Here is a 19,718-nt window from a genome sequence, read left to right as displayed (position 1 = left end):
TATATGCTTTGAACAAACTGTGCTCCCATATGTCAGCATCAAAATATCTCTTAGTCTTTTTGCAGTAAAGTAACCCATTCTCTACCAGTGGGCCATGGTATTAAGAAGCTAAAATAGTGAAAGCATTTGGGCATAATAAAAGAAGAAGCATTTGATATATTGTGGCAGAAAAAGACAAGGCAGAGGGGGGTCAATAGTATTTGTCCCACTGGACAGAGTCACAACCTTACTCTGAACTTTTCCTGAGACTGAGAGACTCTTGTGAAGTGCAGTCTTCTGAAGATAATTCATACTGGTTTCTCTGGGCTACCAGTTGATGCTAACCAAACAGTTCCTGGAGGAGTTAATTTTGTGACTTGGTCCCTGTAGTAAAATTGTTCAGAGATTCACCAAGAGGTAGTGTATGGTTACTTTCCTCTGTATGTACAACAGTAGCATTCAGGTCTCTTATACTGTTTAAGTGGGAAGATATTGGGATAAATGAGAGGCATATGATCAAATCTACTGGAAGAATTACTACACTATACCAAGGTATAAAAGTTGTGGCTGTAGAACATTCATAAACCTTTCTCAAAGGAATGGCAGGGATGATAATATTCTAAAATAAAAAAAGTCTGCTCTCTGAAGAAACAGGGGCTATGGAACAGCATAAATTCACCATCTTAATCTGATGGCATTCAGAAAAAGAAGACCAATCCAAGAAAGGAGTTGTGTGCGTGCTCATGAATATTTTTAAACAATTTTGAGTGCAAAACCGTACCTACCTCTATAATACAAAAATATCTTCCAAAAATTTGTTTTAACTCTGCCTTGATTCTTTTTCTTTCCCCTCCCCCCATTTTTAGTGGGTTCATATACTCTGGATAATAAATGAAGTAATTGAGAAGAGCGGCATAGCAGACACGAATGTAATGTTTGCAGAGATAACCTTATGTCTAACTGAAGTATTGGAAAACATAGCTAATTCTATGAGTGAATCTAAGAAAAAAGAAGGTAAAGCTTTCAACAAACATTTGGTTTTCTTTCAAGAATGACTTTCAAGAGAAGAACTTTTCTGAGTTGAGAACTTTGACAACATAGGTATTCAAAAAATGTTGTAAAGAGATTGTTGAGAGTGGAATGATAATTTTTTGCACAGAATTTCATCTGTAATTGGAACTAATGAAACCTGATTTTCATAAGATCTATACCTTTTTCCCTTACATTTCTGGTTATACCAGAGTAACCCCATTTTGAATTACACCTCTTATTACTTGCCCTCCCCATGGGTCTATATTGTCTTAGCCCCTTCAGAGTAGCCTCAGATCACTGATACGTTCCCTGAATATTGGCTGGGCATAAGGCAGTACGTGCTACAGCTCATTTGGAGCATTCAAATGCTGGTTAACTAGTGGCAGGTCAAACAAAAGAGGAAAATATTAAGGTCATACTGAAGCTTTGCTTTTACTGGGTCATCAGTTTGGTTTTCTTGATTTTTTCAGCCTTGATTTTTGTATAGGAATTCAACTGTCTTTGAAACTGAACTTGTCTGACACTATTGGGATATAATGCAATCACAACTACATTAAAAACCTTTCCTTCCAAAACCTAACTAATGCTGTAAAATATGAATATTTAGACACACTTTTAGAAGTTCTCTGTTATTGTGTATTTTGGAATATGTATCATAGTTCTCATAAATGCTTTATGGTAACTAGAGAGTAAGTGTTAAGGATCCTTTTAGACCATATCTAGAAACAGAAAGCAATGACAATAGTTTTGCTCTTTTGAAAGTAAAAAAATCTTGGAAAACTACTGTTCATTATAAAGGTAGAGTAGATATTGTTTTTGGTGGTGTTATGTAAATGATACTGTTCTCAGGGAGACTGGAGGAATCCTCCTTTTAGAACCACTTCTCTTCTTTTTCATTCAGTTTAAATATGTCTTTTTGGAGGAAAAAAAACCTGAAGAGATAGGAGCCATTGGTCAAAACAGGCTGACAAATAGCCAGTCAAACACATTTTTATGCTAAGTCTATTTATTAAATGGAGCAAATATAGATTTTCATATTTATGAGAAAGAGATGGTGAACTAGCAGAAATAAGCAGGCAAAAGTGGAGTGACTAGAAGGTTGTCCCTCTGAAAGGGTAAAAAATTGATTTACTTCACCAAAGAAATGAAATTAGAGGGCTGCAACCCAGAACTGATAAATTGCTTCCTCTTGTTTTGAAAAAGAAAACACAAGTCTGAATGCATTCTTTATAGGTGAAAATAATTTAAACAGTCAAAGTGAACATTAAAAGGTGATAATACCACTTAGAGAAATATTAAATTGAAATAGTATATGTCATAAAAATATGACCACCTATGCTTAAAAAGGCTCCTGTAAGTAAAATTAGCATTAAACCCACCGTGAATTAGATAATAATAGATTTGAATTGATTTCAAAATGGAGAATTGATATGAATACTACAACAATGTGAGGAACTACAAAATGAGTCCAAGTTTTGCTGGCTTAGATATAATGTTGGTGTGAAATATAGGGTAAATTTAAAAATGCAAAATCATTGGATAATCATCTCCTGTATGAGTATAACTGTACATATTGTAGCTATGTGTCTAAACCCCAGAAAGCTTTTCAAGTATCAATATAACTACCTCTCATAGTCAAACACTGAAGAACTGAATTATTGCCACACTCTTAAATTAGTAGTAGAGCTAATCAAATGGAACTAAAATTTTCTGAATTTATTTAATTTTCACTTCTGATTTTCTTCCTATAAAAAAAGGAGAAAGAAGTGCCTCTCTGTCACAAGATGAAACCTGTGATATCCCTGAAATACTAATGGTAACGTCTAATTTATCTTCATTAATACGATGATTTTAAATAGTGTAAGAATATTTCTGCTTGAAGCTTTTAATACAATTTTATATTTAGTTTTACAAAGATTGTTTCACACAATCTTGCTAGTGCAGAGGAAAAAAACAAAGATATTTTTTCAAATGAAATAAAATTTGAACATTTTCCCTGAGTTTTTTTTATCAATCCTTTATGTGGCAGAAGTTTTATTTGAAACTTTTACAGCATGGTCATGCTGTTTTCTGCTATACACCTTTTTTTTATGCCAATGTGTAGTACGAGCTTTAAATGGTTTAATAGCATATTCTTTTAAAGATGGTGGAAATTTTAGTCCTTGCTTCATTTAGGAAAATATTTTAGGTTGTACTTTTGCTTCTTTGTTTTTGTAAGGGATGTATGGAATAGATGAAATGTCTTGAGTGTCCTTGCTTTGTTCAGTGTGTTAAGAGCTCAGCACTTTGGAGAATTGTCCAATCAAATGACTTACTAAAACACATTAAGAAGGAAAGATATGCATTAGTCTGAGGATTCAGGACTTTTGTCAATGATATATCCAATGCTTACACACGGAGAAGGCTTAATTCAGCAACAGTCTACTTAAAGGTGGTATTTTCTGAAAAAACAGTGTTTTCTTAACAACATCTAATGGAACATTGAAAAACTGCTTGTGAAAAATACTGTGTTTTCAACTTAATTCCTTAAGTTCAGTTTCATCTGCTATAAGCTAACTCCTGGTATTTTTTTTTTTTTTAGAGCTGAAGGAAAATCAGTCCTACTTGAAATTTAAAACATTGATATGAGTATATGAAAGCATGGGGAGCAGTGCCTATGTAAAGATTATTTGACAAATTTTAAACTTCAACAGCTAAAAACTATAGCAATTTACTTTTGATAGTCCATGTTACAGTTTTTAATGCTGTTATCTAATAAAATGTGTTTATATGTGTTTTCATTTCAGAAAACTCCTATGGAACAATTACAAATTGCTTACGAAAGTCTTGAAAAGGCAATTAATGGAATGAATGCATCTCGGTTAATGACCCTTCTACCAGATGGAAAGTCAATATTTGACAACTACTGCACAAAGGTAAAGTTTATGAAAAGCTACACTGCAAAAGAATCCATGAATAATATATTATCTTTTGATGACACAAATGTCATATTTTCTTTATACTTAGGAATTTTAGTACTAGCAAATGTACCTCGCCTTCCTGCCCCATGTAGGAAGAGAACAGAAAAAATAAATCTCTGTTTATTAGTGTTGTGATTTGACCCCAGCTGGTAACTGAGCCCCACACAGCAGCTTATTCAATCCCTCGCAGGGACGTGGGGGAAGGGTAAAACTAAGACAACTCATAGGCTGAGATAAAGACAGTTTAATAGGTAAAGCAAAAGCTGTGCACACAAGCAAAGTGAAACAAGGAATTTATTCACTGCTTCCCATGGGCAGGCAGGTGTTCAGCCATCTCCAGGAAAGCAGAACTCCGTCACTCAAAACAGTTACTTGGGAATACGAACACCATCACTCCAAACAACCCCCTCCTTTCATCTTTGCCGAGATTTATATACTGATCATGAGGTTGTATAGTATGGGATATCCCACATCCCATACCCCATATGGGATATCCCATACCATACAACCAGCTAGGGTCAGCTGTCCTGGTTGTGTCCCCTCCCATCTACTTGTGCATCCTCAGCCTGCTTGCAGGTGGAGTGGTATGAGGAGCAGAAAAGGCCCTGATGCTGTGTAAGCACTGCTCAACAATAATGAAAACATCCCTGACATTATTGATACTGTTCCCAGCACAAGTCCAAAACACAGCCCCATGCCAGCTACTATGAAGATTATTAACTCTACCTCAGCCAAAACCAGCACAAGTTGAAATAGCATTTTTCTCTTTCATTAATAAATTATGAACTCTTTTAAGTTTTCTTTATAATTTTCTTTTGAAATAGTTATAATATATAGATTTCTTCTATAAATTAAAAACAGAAATACTTTTAATATTTATTACTTGCAACTTTATTATTAAAATTAATTTTTGCTGTTGATGGGAGTTCAGATTTTCTAAATATCCATTCTACACTAATATGAATTTATTTGTGTGGATTGGTAACACAGTAAAATGTATTTTTCTGCAGTTTCATCTTTATTATTGATCCAGTTTCCTATTCATGCTCAGATTTTGTCTAGTTTACTCTCCATTACCTATGCTTTCTCTGCCTAGTCATTTTCCTTCCTACCATGCTTTCTTGATTGATTGCATATTAGACAGATATGACAAATTTCAGTGTTTGTCAATGTACTGAAATAATATCAGTGTTAAGAAAAATGCAGTAAGCTAAGTAAAAAAAGTTTGTATTTGCTTAATTGCCACTTCCTATTTATTAGGTGGACTCAAATGATCAGAATTTGAATTCTGTTTTGGGATGTGGTAATGATAAAACAGGAACAGATAATGGTTTTGTAGCAGATTTACACCTGGAGCTCATTCAAGCCCAACATCGAGTAGCTGTGAAACTTCTTAAAATTACCCAAGGTAGGTTTCTGTAAAGTTAAATAATCTTCACAGCTTGATTAGAGTCCTTTTGTTAATATATTTTGTAATACTAAGAAATAAAGGAGTACCTGCTTTTCGAAGAGGAGCTGATGTTGGGCAGTTTGTATGCCTCATATAGACAGAAATACTGTACTGAATTTGCAGAATTTAGATTTACATGACAATAGTCTCTAGCCTCTACTCAACCAATGGGAGTTAAACTTTGCTACAAGTAGTGGATTTCATTCCTAGACAGTTTGGTTTTGTATTTTAGTTATTAACTGTTGCAGTGCCAGTAAAGAAAAATGGGGGGATGTTCTGCAGATTTTTTTTCTGTAATCCTGTTTTTCTCTCTAGAGAATGCCTTGAATATTTTATTCAATGCTCTTGGTAATTTGAATTTCTACTCCTATAAAGTTGTCTTTATATCTTTTCAGTCAGCGGATATCCCACTCTTGCCAGATGCCTTCTGAAAAAACTCTACTTGTTCTCTCATTCTTAGTGTTGTTTTGGTTTTTTAAAATTGAAAACTAGCATTAGTTTGACACTGTAGAGCTCCCCTGTGCCATGCTCCCTATGATGAAACCAGAGCTCTTTTTTTCTGTGATGTTAGTATAACTACTAGAGATGTTAGAGCAGGAGGGTGGAATATTTTTAGTGGCATGATCTGTTCAAGAAATTCTACTTGAACCAAAGAGAAGAACATGAGATGGAGCAGAGCTTTACTACAAACTACATATTAACCCCTCTCACTGCATTTTTCACAATAGCACTATCAAAATAAATAACTTGGTATTTCCTTCCCACACAGGTGGTGAAGTGGATGACAGAAGTCTTAAGTCTAGTAAGTCTGATGTGAAGAATAATAAAGATTTCCACTATTTAACAGGTAAGACCTATTAATTAAAATTTTAGAACTATAATAAATTATTGCTGCTGTTTTATAGATGTCTTAAAATATCTGTTTTATAGAGGCACTTATAATGAAAAAAATAAAAAGGAATAAGATATCCAGAGCAATCTTTTTGATGCAAAAGGCTGCGCAGAAGTTCCCTGAAGAGTTAACTAGTACTTCCCAAAGGCAGCTACTGGAGGTAATAAGAAATATCTTATGACAGAAATTCTTTATCATTATCACGGTTTTTCATGTTCTGTGTAATTAAGTCAGGGATTACTCCTTCTTAAAAAAAAAGAAAAATGGAAGGAACTTGAGGAACAGTGTGTGTTTTTAACTTCTATTGTCAATTTTTTTTGTGAGAAGTTTCATTATAATAAAAGAATAAAGTGACCTTAAAACAAGGAAAGAGGACATCCCCAAAATTTGTGCATAGATGGAGATTTCAGGAAACCTGAAAGAAGATATGGTCTTTCTTTCTACACCTAATCACCCAGACTTTGCCATTATGAATGTGTGCCTTGCCAAAATGTCATGCAGTTTTCCTTATTGTAACCTTCAACATTGTTAGTTTTCCAAGATCTTTAAGTTGTCTTAGAATATACTTTGGCTGGTGACTTATTAAATAAAAGTTTTGAAACTGGAATTTTGGAATTTATCTGGGCTAGAAGTTCTTCATAGTCTCGTTTCAAAGTCTCTTGAAATCAATGAGAGTCTTTCTACCGAGCTTTGTACCAGCATCTGTCCATGAAAATTGCCTCCTCATCAGCAGGGCTTTAAATTTCTTTACAGCCTGTACAACAGATAACAGAATCTACAGTTTTCAGTATGTAATAGATGAAAGAGTATTTTAAACAAGAGGATACTGGAAAGTGTTTTTCTTTTAATTGCCACAAATTTGGAAGCATGATAGTACATATATCTTTTATGTCGGAAGAATTCAAAAACTGGATTAGAAAAGATATACATTAAAAATCTCTCACATATTTGTAGAATATGTTATTCATGAATACCAGATGTAGTGATATGGTATGAAAGTTGTAACTGTAGTCACCAATGAAGATGTAGAAGCAATTTCCAAGAAATGTGTGATTATCCCAAACAAATATTTGCCAAGGCCTTACACTGACCTTCACTACATCTTGCTTCTGTTCACTTTTCACCAAGAAAGATGTAGATAAAAGAATATAATATATCTGCAGCTATTTGCCAGAAAATGTAAGAATTCACTTTGTCTGGACAAACTTAGTATGATCTCCTTTGATATTACATGTTCAATTAATTTTCTTCCTTGAGGTAGACAGTGCTCATTTAATAAACAGCAAAACCCCTGAAAACAACAAAACCTTTCTTTTCATGCCTTTGCCTTTTTTATTAGAGCTCTATATAGAATTACTCTTATATTTTGGTCTTTTCTACTGTACTCAGCACATATCATATAAGTCTGTTATTATTATATAGCAAAATAGGTAGCATTTTATTTTATTTTGAGGAGCATACAAATAACCATTTCTCATGCAGTAAACCACTGTACAGGTATGGATGCTTCTCACATTCTCCTCCTTTTTCTTCATTTCTAGACTTTATTTCTTTCCTCTATTTTTGAAGTACAGAAAATCAGTCTAACCACAGCCACAGCTCCTGCAGAAATTCCACAGATTAGGTTTTCAGCTTTCTCTCAAATAAGAGTTGATATCTTTTTTGTTTCTTGTTGGAGCTAATCACAGCTTGGCACTAATTGCTTCAATATTATTTGTAATCATTCTCTTTTTTCCTATAGATTCTTCCAAAATTGGATATGCCTCAACCCTATCTCTTTCATACGCAACCCTGCATTCCCTAATTGTGAAATTAATCTACATATGAAAGCTTACACAAAGTACTGTTTATCCTGATTTAGAATGTAAGACGATACAAAAATCTGTAAAAGTTTTCTACATAGCAGTGAAATTTTGTATGATAATCTGAAAAGTATTTATGAGTGCTAAATCTCTCTGATTGTTATATTTTAATAGTTTCTCCCTTTTGTTTTAATTTAAATCATAGGCAGCACTAACTTTAATTGAGCAAGTTGAAGCTGAACAAAGTGCCTTGTATCACAGTCTCAAAGAAGTTATGAGCAGCAAGAAAAAAGGCAGAACTCCTCCTCCTCCTCTTTTACTTTCTAGATCACATTGTTCCATGACATTTAAACCAGCTCCGTTCTCTTCAGATATTCAGGTAATGTTTTTCATGATGACTGCATGAGAAATAATTAAAAAATACACAAGAGGAAAAGTTGTTTCAGCAGTGCTGTAGCATCACATTTTTCTCTGTTCTTAAGAAGATTATGTTATTCTGACTTAATTAAGTATCCTTTTTTTCCCCCTCTTTGAGTCAATTGTGACTCACTGTTTTGATCTTCAGATTTATATGAAACTTTCTTAATGTAGTGCATCATGTTTCTTGGTGCTTCTGTTGTCTAACACTTATTTATTCCACTTACCAAAAGCTCATTTACTTGCTTGGGGGCTGATATACTCTTAGTTACCTTCTGAAGAGATGCAAGACTGTTGCATCATATGATGCAAGAAAGTACCACGCTGAAGTCTCTGTTTATGAAGTGTTGAAGTGACATAGTTCAGGTGGAAAAGTTTACTTTCTGTTGCACATGTAGAGTCACAGAACTATGCAGATCATAAGGGATTTCAGGAGAGGTCTCTAGTCCAACCTTCTGCTCAAGGTAGGGTTGGCTGTAAGATTAGACTGGGCTGCTCAGGGCTTTATGCAGTCACTTCTGAAAACAAGAGATTGAACAGCTTCTCTAGGCAATGTGTTCCAACAGGGCAACATGTTCATAGGGAAAACTCTTTATCGTAGGTACAGCTGGAATCTCCCTTGCTTCAGTTTAAGTCTATTGATTTTCATCCTCCTAGAATGCACTACTGTGAAAAGTAAATGGCATCTACTTATCTCCCTTCCTCTGCTAATCAAGTAGTTTTGTCACAGAGGCCCGTCCTGGTGATCAGATGTGATTTGCCCTTGGTAAATCCATGCTGACTGTTCCATGTCCAGAAAGGGTTCAAAAAGGCTGAATACACTAGCTACACTCAAATCTTATTAATAATGGTAAGAATGCTTCTGTGAACAGTTGTTTTATAACTTGCAGTTTTATTGCAGTTTTATTAGTAAATTTCAAATTAATGACTTAGGGAAAAGTTAATCCTTTTTATCCTTAAGGAGTATAAAATGAAATTAAAAAAAAAATCTTTAAAATTCAGTAGTTCATTTGTTTTAGTAAGTTTTCAAACTTCATTTTGTTTGATACAGGAGAATGAATGCAACATATTGGGCCACTAGATGGCAGAATATGATTACTATTCTTGTAATATATTATTCTTATTATTATTGTAATTCTTATATCCAGAAGAATTTTTTTTCTGAAGTTATGTTGAGCAAACATGAAAGGTATTTTTAATGAAGAAATGATTAACTGGACACTTAGGATTACTAGTTTCTTAGCATAAATGTATACCCAGGATTTAATTGGACCTATATAGTTCTTGTACTAGGAGTCAAAAAGTTGAGATAGGAGCTGAGAGGTCACTTACTGATCACCATCACAGGCAAAACAGACTCAAATTTGGGATATTAATTGAATTTATTACTAATAGGGTCAGAGCGAAAGAGTGAGAAGTAAAATAAGCTTAAAAACACCTTCCCTCCTTCCTTCCATGTTCTCCCTCCTCCTCTCCAGTGGTGCAGGGGGACGAGGAATGGAGGTTACAGTCGGTTGTTGTTTCTGTTGCTGCTCAGAGAGAGGAGTCCTTCCCCTGCTCCCATGGAGTCCCTCCCATGGGAGACAGTCCTTGATGGATCTCTCCAGCGTGAGTCCATCCCTCCGGCAGCAGTTTTTCCCAAACTGCTGTCCCGTGGGTCACTCCTCCATGGGATGCAGTCCTTCATGAATGAGCTGTACCAACGTGGGTCCCCCATAGGGGCCACAAGTCCTACTTAGGAAAAACCTGCTCCAGTGTGGGCTTCCCTCTCCATGGGCTGCAGGTCTCCAGCAGGACCGTGCTCCATCTTGAGGCTCCCACGGGGTCACAGCCTCCTTTGGATATCCACCTGCTCCAGCATGGGCTCCTCCATGGTCTACGTGTGGGTCTCTGCACCCCGATGGTCCTTCATGGGCTGCAGGGGCAAACCTGCTCCACCATGGTCTGCACCACGGGCTGCAGGGGCCACAGCTCCAGTGCCTGGAGCACCTCCTGCCCCTCCTTCTGCACTGACCTTGGTGTCTACATTGTTGTTCCCATGTTCTCATTCTGCTCTTCCCTGGCTGGAATTTCTTCTGTGCAACAACCTTCTGTTCTTAAATATGCTATCACAGAGGCATTACTGTTACTCCTGATTGGCTTGGCCTTGGCCAGTGACAGAAAGCCCGTCCTGGAGCTGGCTGGCATTGGATCCACTGGACAGGGGAAGCTTCCAGCAGCTTCTAACAGAAGCCCCCCCTGTAGCCCCCCCCCCTACCAAAACCCAGCCACAGAAACCCACCATATTAGTATAACTAGTTCTCCAGCTAAATAAATTAATTGATGTTTCTAGTGCAGTTAGACTATACTTTTTTATAACTAAGGTGGGGTTTTTTTGCAGAAACTCTTTTCACAAAATCTGTACATTCTACACTATGCAGAAGTTGGAAATACTATGGTGTATCAAGGAATTTTGTTCTCATTTTCTTCAAAGGTTTCATGGTACAGTATTTTTGGCTCTGTAGCAGGAGGAAGGAATATGAAAGTAAGGTTAAATAACAATAAACTTCCGAATTCAGGAGAACAGGTAAGACAGAGGTAAAACTTGTTTAGGTCATACTCTCTCCCTCTAAAAAACATCAAATTTCTAAATCTGTATATCTGACATATATTTTAATCATGTAACTGGCCAAGCATTTGACAAACTTTTTGATCTTTACACCAAAAAACTTCTAAGAATCTTTTTTAAATAATAAATTATTCAAAAACTTAAAGTTAAGCAAGTCTCTGTCCCTTCTGTTATAACTATGTTCTTTTGAGTGATAACTAAAAAATGCAAAAGTACAAGAAAGTATATTGTGTATTTTTATACTGTGCTTCAGACACTACTCTCTCCAGGAATTCAAAAAAAAAGAAATTATAAATGGATAAAAAAGTAATTATTTTTCTTAATTGCATAACTTCTAGCAGCCATTTCTTCTTAAGCAGATATTGCCTTACTTAATTCTGACAGCATGATAATGTAAGTCCTTCAATAACCTACAGGTTCAGACATGATTGACTTGTAGGTTCATGCTTTTTCCTTTTCATACTGTGAGCATGTGGTATGGATAATCATCCCACACATCTTTGATTACTTATGATTGATCATGTTGACTGTGTTGGTAGTCTTATGTTATTTTTTCATTATAATTTGATGCTTAATGTTTTGAAAATTTTTAAAAAATGTTTGTTTTGTTGTTGTTGTTTGGGGTTTTTTGTTTTGTTTTTGTTTTTCATTAGTGTAGTTTTGTTCTTTTTTCTTTGGATCACATTCTGCTGTTTCTGCACAGACAAGAGAGAGTTCTGGTTTTCATTCACTTATGCATGCTATTAGATTGTCCTCCTGAATGATGACTGTGATCCATCCAAATACTGTGATTTAAGAAAGGGGCAAAAAAGCTTCAACATATCCTTTTCGCAGATTTTTCTGCAGTCTCAGACCCGAGTGATCATTTTTATATCTGGAAATCTTCGTGGAGAGTTCTGTTCTTTGCAGAACAGGTCTTTCTTTGGTTCTGCAACAGAAGAGTGACCTCAACTGCTTTTGCCTGATGTTTCAAGCTTTCCTGGCTTTATAAGCAAGCTCTATGCTAGTGCTGATGGACTTGTCTTTGGTGATGGAGAAGAAATCTTTCCCATTACACCTGTTCTCCTAGCTCCTTCCCTTAAAGGAAGGTGTATGAAAAGAACAGGTGTGTGGAGGTACTGGCAATACAGGCTTTGATGTTTTTCCTGATTCTCTGATCATCAAATCCAGAGAATCAAGTTTTCTCTGATGTTCAGTGAGTTAGTTTCTCCTGGTGAATTGTGTTTCATTGGTGACTGTTACCCCACTGCCAGCTGTTCTTTCTGTGAATTTGCTGCAATCCATCCAAACCACTGACTGTCAGCTGTGGCAGGCACTGGAGATGCACAGACCTGAGGTTAACCAAATGCTTCAGCAATGGAGTTTCGTTTGCTTTAGAATGTGGTTTTGCAAAGTGTTAACGTGCAGACAAAGTCAGTATCTGCCTGCTCCAAGAAAAATTCTTGGGGGTCAAACGTTCTCCAGCTTATCAACTTATCAGTATTGGAAAATCTTGCTCTAAAGGGATGCAACAGACTGTTGTACTCTGATTTGTGGTCTGCTGGTTCAGCATTCAGCCTCAGCATTTGAAGGGATTTCTGTTGTTCAGAGGTCTCCTTATGAAGTCCAGACTGTGTTTGATGAAGAGCACTGTATTGATGCTGCATTATGATGATCTCAAAAGTCTTTAAACCTTCAAACTTTCCTTGTATAAGTTGTCCTTGTTATGGGGGGCAAGGTAGAAAAGCGTGTTAGGAGTTAGCTGTGGTGTTAAAGTGCAGGTGCAAAATTATTTGAAGGAAAAATTAAGATCTTGAAAGTATAGTGTTTTCTTCACAAACTCCAAAGTGCTGTTAATGGTGCTGAAAGGACCTGGGATATCCTCTGTGTGTATCTGATACAAGAAGGTGGCGTGTATGGAGGAGAGCAATATGCTCTTTCTCTGGAAGCACAGCTCAGGGCCAGAATGTTTCCAGCTCAATGACTGCAAGCATGCACAATCACAGTGTGAATGTTCAAATGGACAAAAGTATCTTAGAAAAAGTCCAGCTCCTGATACTTAACTGTTCTCTTAGGTTATGTGCTCTGTGTATGAAACAGCATTCCAGAGAAAACTGATACTTTTTTCACATATCATTTCACTGTTTTCTCATTGTTTTCAAGAACCTAGTATTACATGGGAACATTACAATCTAGATTGTACAATGGATCAAAGATCATTGAATAATTTCTTTAACAATAAAAGTTTAGAACGTGAGATTTGTTTTTGCTATGTACAGTAGGTGTAACTAGAAAATATTTTTATTGGTAGATACCAGCTGATGGGAAGAGCCTCTTGGAAATAAAGGGCTTAGATGCCAATGAGAAATATGTATTTGCAGTTGCAGCATATTCTTCTGATGGAAAACTTATTGGTGATGCCATCGGGGAAATGACTAAGCCAATCCTTGCTTATCCACCCCTTTCTGCTACTACTGCTCGATCTTATCTAACTCAGGTAGGGTTTGAGTCTGATAATAAACACATAATTTAATTTGGTTGTAATTACTTGTTGTTACTGGTAGCTCTAAAACTGAACTGCCTCTGGTAAAAACTCAAGACCTTCTTGCCAAAAGCTTGATAGGCAAAAATCACAATTTTAGCATAACAAATAGTGTATCTGAGTAACTCAGTTCTCAATTCATAATTATTGAAAATTCCATGTTAAGGATAAAGGACTCTCTCAGACATTTTTCTTACCTCTGTCCCTGTTTTTCAGTCTGCATTTAACTTCTTTCTTCTTTTTCATAGTTTATTTTTTCATTTTTGTGATTGAGACCACATACTAGTAATCATTAGTCATTAAGGTATGGCATGAAAAATGTGATTGGACTTACCAGGTATCAAAGCTAACCATTTTCGTATTGAAATTAGTTTTGTAATGTCTTGTGGAAGATCACAAAGACTCTTTCAGACCTTCATCATAATTTTCTGTGTTCTTAATAAAGGATATTTAAAACAGAATTTAACATGGAGAAAAATTAAATTGTCTAGCCCTATAGATAGATTGTGGGGAATGATTAGAGGATTTCCTAAAATATTCCAGAGTAAGAATTTATGCCTACTTGTTTGGCTTCGTTTACATCCCATTATCCAGAGAAGCAGGGCATTCTGCACTATTAGCGAAAGTAAAATAAACTTAGATGAAATAATATGCTTTCAAAAACTGCAACGCGAGACCTGTGAAGTATTCCACAAAGTGAAGTTAGATCCTTGGTCCACAGTCAAGAAGCTCTTTTGGTTTCTCTGATGCTAAATCTGAACCAAACTAATATTAATAGAATCAGATTATTACTACATGCATTTTATTCAAATATGCCAGAATATTCTTAGAGAAATTGTATTTTTTCATGCTGGGGGGGAGTTTTAAAACCTTCGTTATACTATAATCATATCTGGCACGGTTATTTGATGAACATGTCAACTTGCTAAGTTTTGTTTGTTTGTTTTGTAGGTAGCCTATCAGACTGGAAACTTTAGGTTAGCCAGAGAAGCATTTTCACCAGTGTGGGATTATTTTGTTTTAAATTCTTCTCCACTGCCTGCCAATGCAGCCGTTATTTCTGCAAGTAGTAATTTGACTATATCTGAAAAAAGGTAACTGGCGAAAACAAAATTAAAATAATAGTTAATTATAGATATGCACATTTTATTTTAAAGAGTTCCAGGTTGTTCAATTTTGCTAAGGCTTATGAAATGAAAAACATTCTGAAAAAAGAAGCGTGAAATGTGTTATAAAAATATAGTGGTTTATAATTAGCAGAGGATTTTTGCTATTTATGGAACTGCTAAGATTTACACACCTAATTCTTTATAATGACTGCTTTCTTAAGATAATTGGGAAACATATAAAGTGGGTGCTAGTTTTGTGTGATGCATTTTCATATGCAAAATGTATAATATGCACTGGGTTATTAACTTTTCGATTAAGAGAGCAGTAGAGTTCAGAAATTGTGAAAATTTTGCCAAGAACACCACTCAAAATAGGTAAATGCTTGCTAATTTTGTTTTGGAGTGGCTATATAATTTGCCAATAACCTTTGCATATAATAAAAGGGCTTTAGAAGAGATATTTAAAATTAATTCTTTTATAAATAAATTTCAAATGTTCAACCATAATATTACAGGTTTTTCATGATGACAAAGCCCAGCTAGAAGTTTTGTGGTTGCATTTACTGAAATTCAAGAGATCCAGAATCAAAATACATCAAAACTTAATTTACTCATAGATAAAAGATATTTTTGCTAAGTAATAAACATGAAATATTGTAATAAAATAATTTTAGTTGTAAGTCAACTATTTATTATTTTGAAAATTAATTAACGTCTAGTAGAATTGAACACAAATAATCATCTTCACTTGTATGTAATTCTTTTAAAACTAATTCTTTCATTAGAAAAGTTTTGGCGAAGTTGTGGAGGAGGTACAGAAAAGTTTCACAGCATCTCTGTTTCAGTTTGACAGGCTGGCTTAGTCTTGAAATTGTAATGACAAGAAGCAACTTTATTGCATGTGTATTAATAGTTCTTGAATGTTTCAAGAATTAAAGAAGAAATAAAGATCTTTGTTTCAAGAAATAGGTATCAGAGGGATTTCTTCTAAGCTTTGTCAGAATACTTCCATTTCCGCTTTGCACACAAAATAACCAGTAATCAGCTATTCTGAGATGTAGCGAGTTTTGTCTCTGTATTGCTTTTATATACTTGCATCAGAGCCCCTGGTTTTCTCATGGTAATGCTGTTTGGTTGCAACCAGATAGCATAGACTTTGTGTGTTTTGATTTCTGTTATGGGAGAAAGTAGTGTGTCTAAGCGTATTCTTGTTATTCCAGGCTCAGCCAGACCACTGGTGTATATCCTGTCTGTCCTTCAAGTGCCACCATGTGTCTGATCCTAGCATACAAACTGACCGAGGGTCTTGGTGTTACATGCCATGGCAGCTTTTGGGATTTACAGGCAGCCTGCAGACTGCATTGATGCAGGCAGATAATCACTAGACATCCTATTTCATGATTATGTAGTTTTTTAAAATCTATCCCTGGCCTAGGCAACAAAGCAGGAATGCAAGTCTGATTATTGTGCTGTTTTTTGCATTTGTTTTTCATTAATATTTTTTCCATAAGCAATTATTTTTTCTTTGAACACACGCAGCTCTAGAGATAACATTTGAATGAGTCTACTTTCAGATAAATCAAGTGAAGACAGAAAATTTTAAATAGACGTGCAAAGCAGTTTCAGGGGTTTTGCTTTTCTGGCAGTTATATCCAAGCCAATTATTTTTTTTCTTTACAATTAACATGCAATATCAGATGGTTTCAGTTTTACTGATTAGTAGCTAAGAAATTGGACTAGCCTGAAAGTACACACGAACTAAAGAAACAGCAGAGGGAGCTGGAAGGAAAGAAAACCTCTTGTTTCCAACCAGTAGCCCTGTTGGTGATATCTTGGTAATGTCAAGTATGTGAATGTGTCTATTTGATCTTCCTTCTCGAATTTCAGCCTTTTTCAAGAAATAAAATTGGAGAGAAGAAGGAATTTATTTCTTGTGCTTCAAAATCATAGGATTTTTACTGTAACAAAAATATTAAAAAAATATATCAAGGACAAACACCTCCCTAGCCTCAGGAAAGAAAAAAACCAACTTAAAATAATGGGACAGAAAAGCAGGCAGAAGAAAAGAAATTCTTTTCAGACTTATAATACAAGACATTGCTCATGTAAAGGAGTCTGTTAGTGATACTTAGTAATGGGCTTCACAACTGCATGTATCATTGACAGAATACAGAAGATTAACGTGTAAAAGGAGACAGCGAAAATAAATAAGCTGTAGAATCCCAAGTTTTCAAAGAAAGTTGAAAATAGGTTTCACTGGATTAGATGAGAGAAGTAAGGAAAAGTTGTCTTAGAATAGTAGAAAGCGGACAGCAATTTGAAAAGGAGTCATATTATTTTTATTTAGTTTTTTAGAAATGTTAAGCTATTTTTTCAGTTTAATGTATAAATCTTATTTCCTGAAGAAGCTGTAGTAAACCTTTTGGTCCATAATTTTAAAACTAAAGACTCCATTTTAGTATAATGCGGTTTCAGGCATGCAAGGATCTGAATCATAATTAACATGCTTTTACTGTTCTTTTGCTCTTGTATTTCATAGGTTACGTTTTGAAGCTGTATCTCAGACTTCTCCTATTACCTTGTACCTCTTTCTGAGGAATATATTTGCTGTCTCTGACATTAGTGTCATGGAAGGAGCACTCTTCTGTGATTCCATCTCTTCCAATGAGATATTTTATAAGGAACAAGTATGTGTGGTTTAAAATAATATACTGGATTTGATTTTACTTTTTGATTAGCTTTATTTTGTCAGTGCAAGATAGATGTTGCAATCTACTAATCCTATATTCAGAATACTCCACTTACTGTGGGTTATATGGTCTTTCTTTCTGAACTACTTTAGAAGCTGTTGGTTATTTGTATCCTGCTGGAATGATGGTTTCTGAATCAGTTATTGCCCGATCCAAAGCCCACTGGTTCCTACTGAGAAAGAATTTTCCTTGACTTCAGTGGTGGCAGATTATAATTTAAGAAAGAAATATAATAATTGTTACTTTAGTCCTACTAAGATGTACCTTGAATTTTTAATTTTAAACATTTCTGCTATTTAATACATATATTTTAATTAAGATTTAACTTCTAACAGGATTTCATGGTTTTAATATACTAATTGTCTTCTACCTTATTTCAGACTTCTTTATGGTATAATGGCATATTAATGACCAAAAAAACCCTTTTTATTTTGATCAAGCTTTGCCTTCTGTATTATTACATTCCTGTTCTATTCTTTTCTTTACTAAAGTACTTATCTTGTAAAAAATGCAAGTAGTTGATTACTTGGTGATTTTACTGGATCTACTCATGCTTGCAAGGACTTCAGCAGATGACTTGAATGGATAGGAAGGAATTGTTATCCTTCCCTTACCTACTCTGAGAGGTTAGCACGTGAAATTTCCACTCCACACAGGCTGAGTTTGTTAATCAGATTTTGTAAATTATATGAGCAAACTCAGAGTGCACAATTAGATCAAGAGAAATTGTTTCCTTTAGAATCATGAATAATATCACATTTTAATACACTTCTAACAGGTGTCAATGTAAATTAATTTTTAAACTTTCATCTTACTTGCTGCTTATGCTGCTTTTGAAACTGCAGTAACATTTGTCTTCTTCCACTCTCAAATGATTTAAAGAAACAGAATTCATGTTTAAATCAAAAAGTGTTTTTCTTTTACAGGTTGCTAGATTAGCAGAATGTGAAACAATGACTGTGGCAATTGAACTTAGCAGCTGGTTGAATGATGCAAGTTACACCCTGCAGTCTGTTGTACAATGTTATGGTCTCCTTGCTCCACTTATTTATCACAAGATTTCTTCAGTGTCAATAGTTCAGGTGAGAGCATTTTAAGACAAAGCAACTCTCAAGCCGTGCAGTTACAGTGATTCAAATTAAACTTAGAGAGTACAGTGGGAAAGCTAAATATCTACGCTTCGAGTTCTCAATAGCTGATGAAAGAAAAGTCTTTTATAGTTTTATGTGTCCCCAATGCATGTATGTTCAGTGAAGGCTGCACACATTCTGGTCTCAGGTATGACAAGGGAACTGCAGAATATTGATTCTTTCTTCATGATTATTTGTTGGTATTTTAAACTATAGCAGAATCTATGATGTAACTTCTACTTGAATGTTATTTGCAGATAGCAATTTTGAGGAATTTGTGTATGGGGTTTGTTTTTTTTTTTTGATTTTTTTTGAATGTTTGCTTCATATACAAGTTTCTTCTTAAAAAAAGAAATCTATTCAATATTTTGTTAATGCAGTGTTTAGTTTTCAGGCATGTGCTCCTTTCCAGAGGCAAGCACCTTTTCTTTGAAAACAGAGTGCCTGAATCCTTTTCTGCCATTTCTGAAGCAGCAGATGTGTTTTTTAGATTCAGCGAGGATACAGTAGAAAGGTGCAATTTTTTCCTCCTGTAATTAGGTGGCTTTGTTAGGGGGCAGCAGTAAGAGCATATTTGCTCTGTGAGAAAGGATGAGGTAACTGCACTGCAGACAAGGCACAGACTAGCAGCATCTGAACATGGCAGACAGAGCAGGGCATGGGTAAGAGGATCCACTGACAGTCCAGAGAAGGTGAAGTTATTGGACTGGCCTGGGCTCCATCCATGTGAAAAAGTCAGGAGCTGCAGGAGTTGGAGCCAGAGACTGGAGACAAGGCTACAACACAAGTCTGAGGTCAATCCAGGAGAAAGAACTGAAGACCAGCACACCAATACCACTGGTCAAGCAGGGACTGAAGGCTTGTGTTTGAGTTTAACTGGGACTCTTGGGCCCTTGAGCAGAAGATATGAAGGGATGTCTCAAGAGAGGGTGCTCAGGGGAGAGCTACTGGAGGACTGAGGGCTCTGAGAAGTTTTTAGAAGAATGTTTAGAAAAAAAATATAATCTATTTAATTAGGTGTAGCCTCTTTCTTAAGAAGTTACTGGCTGTCATGACCTGCTAAAGGAA

At 35.4% G+C, this 19,718-nt stretch overlaps 1 protein-coding gene across 5 annotated transcripts in view; it reads left to right on the top strand.

The window, feature by feature from the left end:
- Positions 1-19,718, top strand: part of CFAP54 (cilia and flagella associated protein 54) — a 107,387-nt gene that overhangs the window by 22,260 nt on the left and 65,409 nt on the right. For all 5 annotated transcript variants that reach the window (XM_027662868.1, XM_027662890.1, XM_027662883.1 and 2 more), the window contains exons 15-26: positions 846-993; positions 2,769-2,827; positions 3,798-3,926; positions 5,232-5,379; positions 6,191-6,268; positions 6,352-6,473; positions 8,321-8,494; positions 11,006-11,098; positions 13,431-13,616; positions 14,613-14,755; positions 17,310-17,457; positions 18,447-18,602. In XM_027662868.1, coding sequence (XP_027518669.1) covers positions 846-993; positions 2,769-2,827; positions 3,798-3,926; positions 5,232-5,379; positions 6,191-6,268; positions 6,352-6,473; positions 8,321-8,494; positions 11,006-11,098; positions 13,431-13,616; positions 14,613-14,755; positions 17,310-17,457; positions 18,447-18,602 — 1,584 coding nt within the window. The remainder of the gene's footprint in view (positions 1-845; positions 994-2,768; positions 2,828-3,797; positions 3,927-5,231; positions 5,380-6,190; positions 6,269-6,351; positions 6,474-8,320; positions 8,495-11,005; positions 11,099-13,430; positions 13,617-14,612; positions 14,756-17,309; positions 17,458-18,446; positions 18,603-19,718) is intronic.

The sequence above is a fragment of the Corapipo altera genome, unplaced genomic scaffold (genome assembly GCF_003945725.1).
Source record: "Corapipo altera isolate COAL_440 unplaced genomic scaffold, ASM394572v1 1, whole genome shotgun sequence".
In the NCBI taxonomy this organism is placed as follows: Eukaryota; Metazoa; Chordata; class Aves; order Passeriformes; family Pipridae; genus Corapipo; species Corapipo altera.
This window is presented reverse-complemented; position numbering and strand designations above follow the sequence as displayed.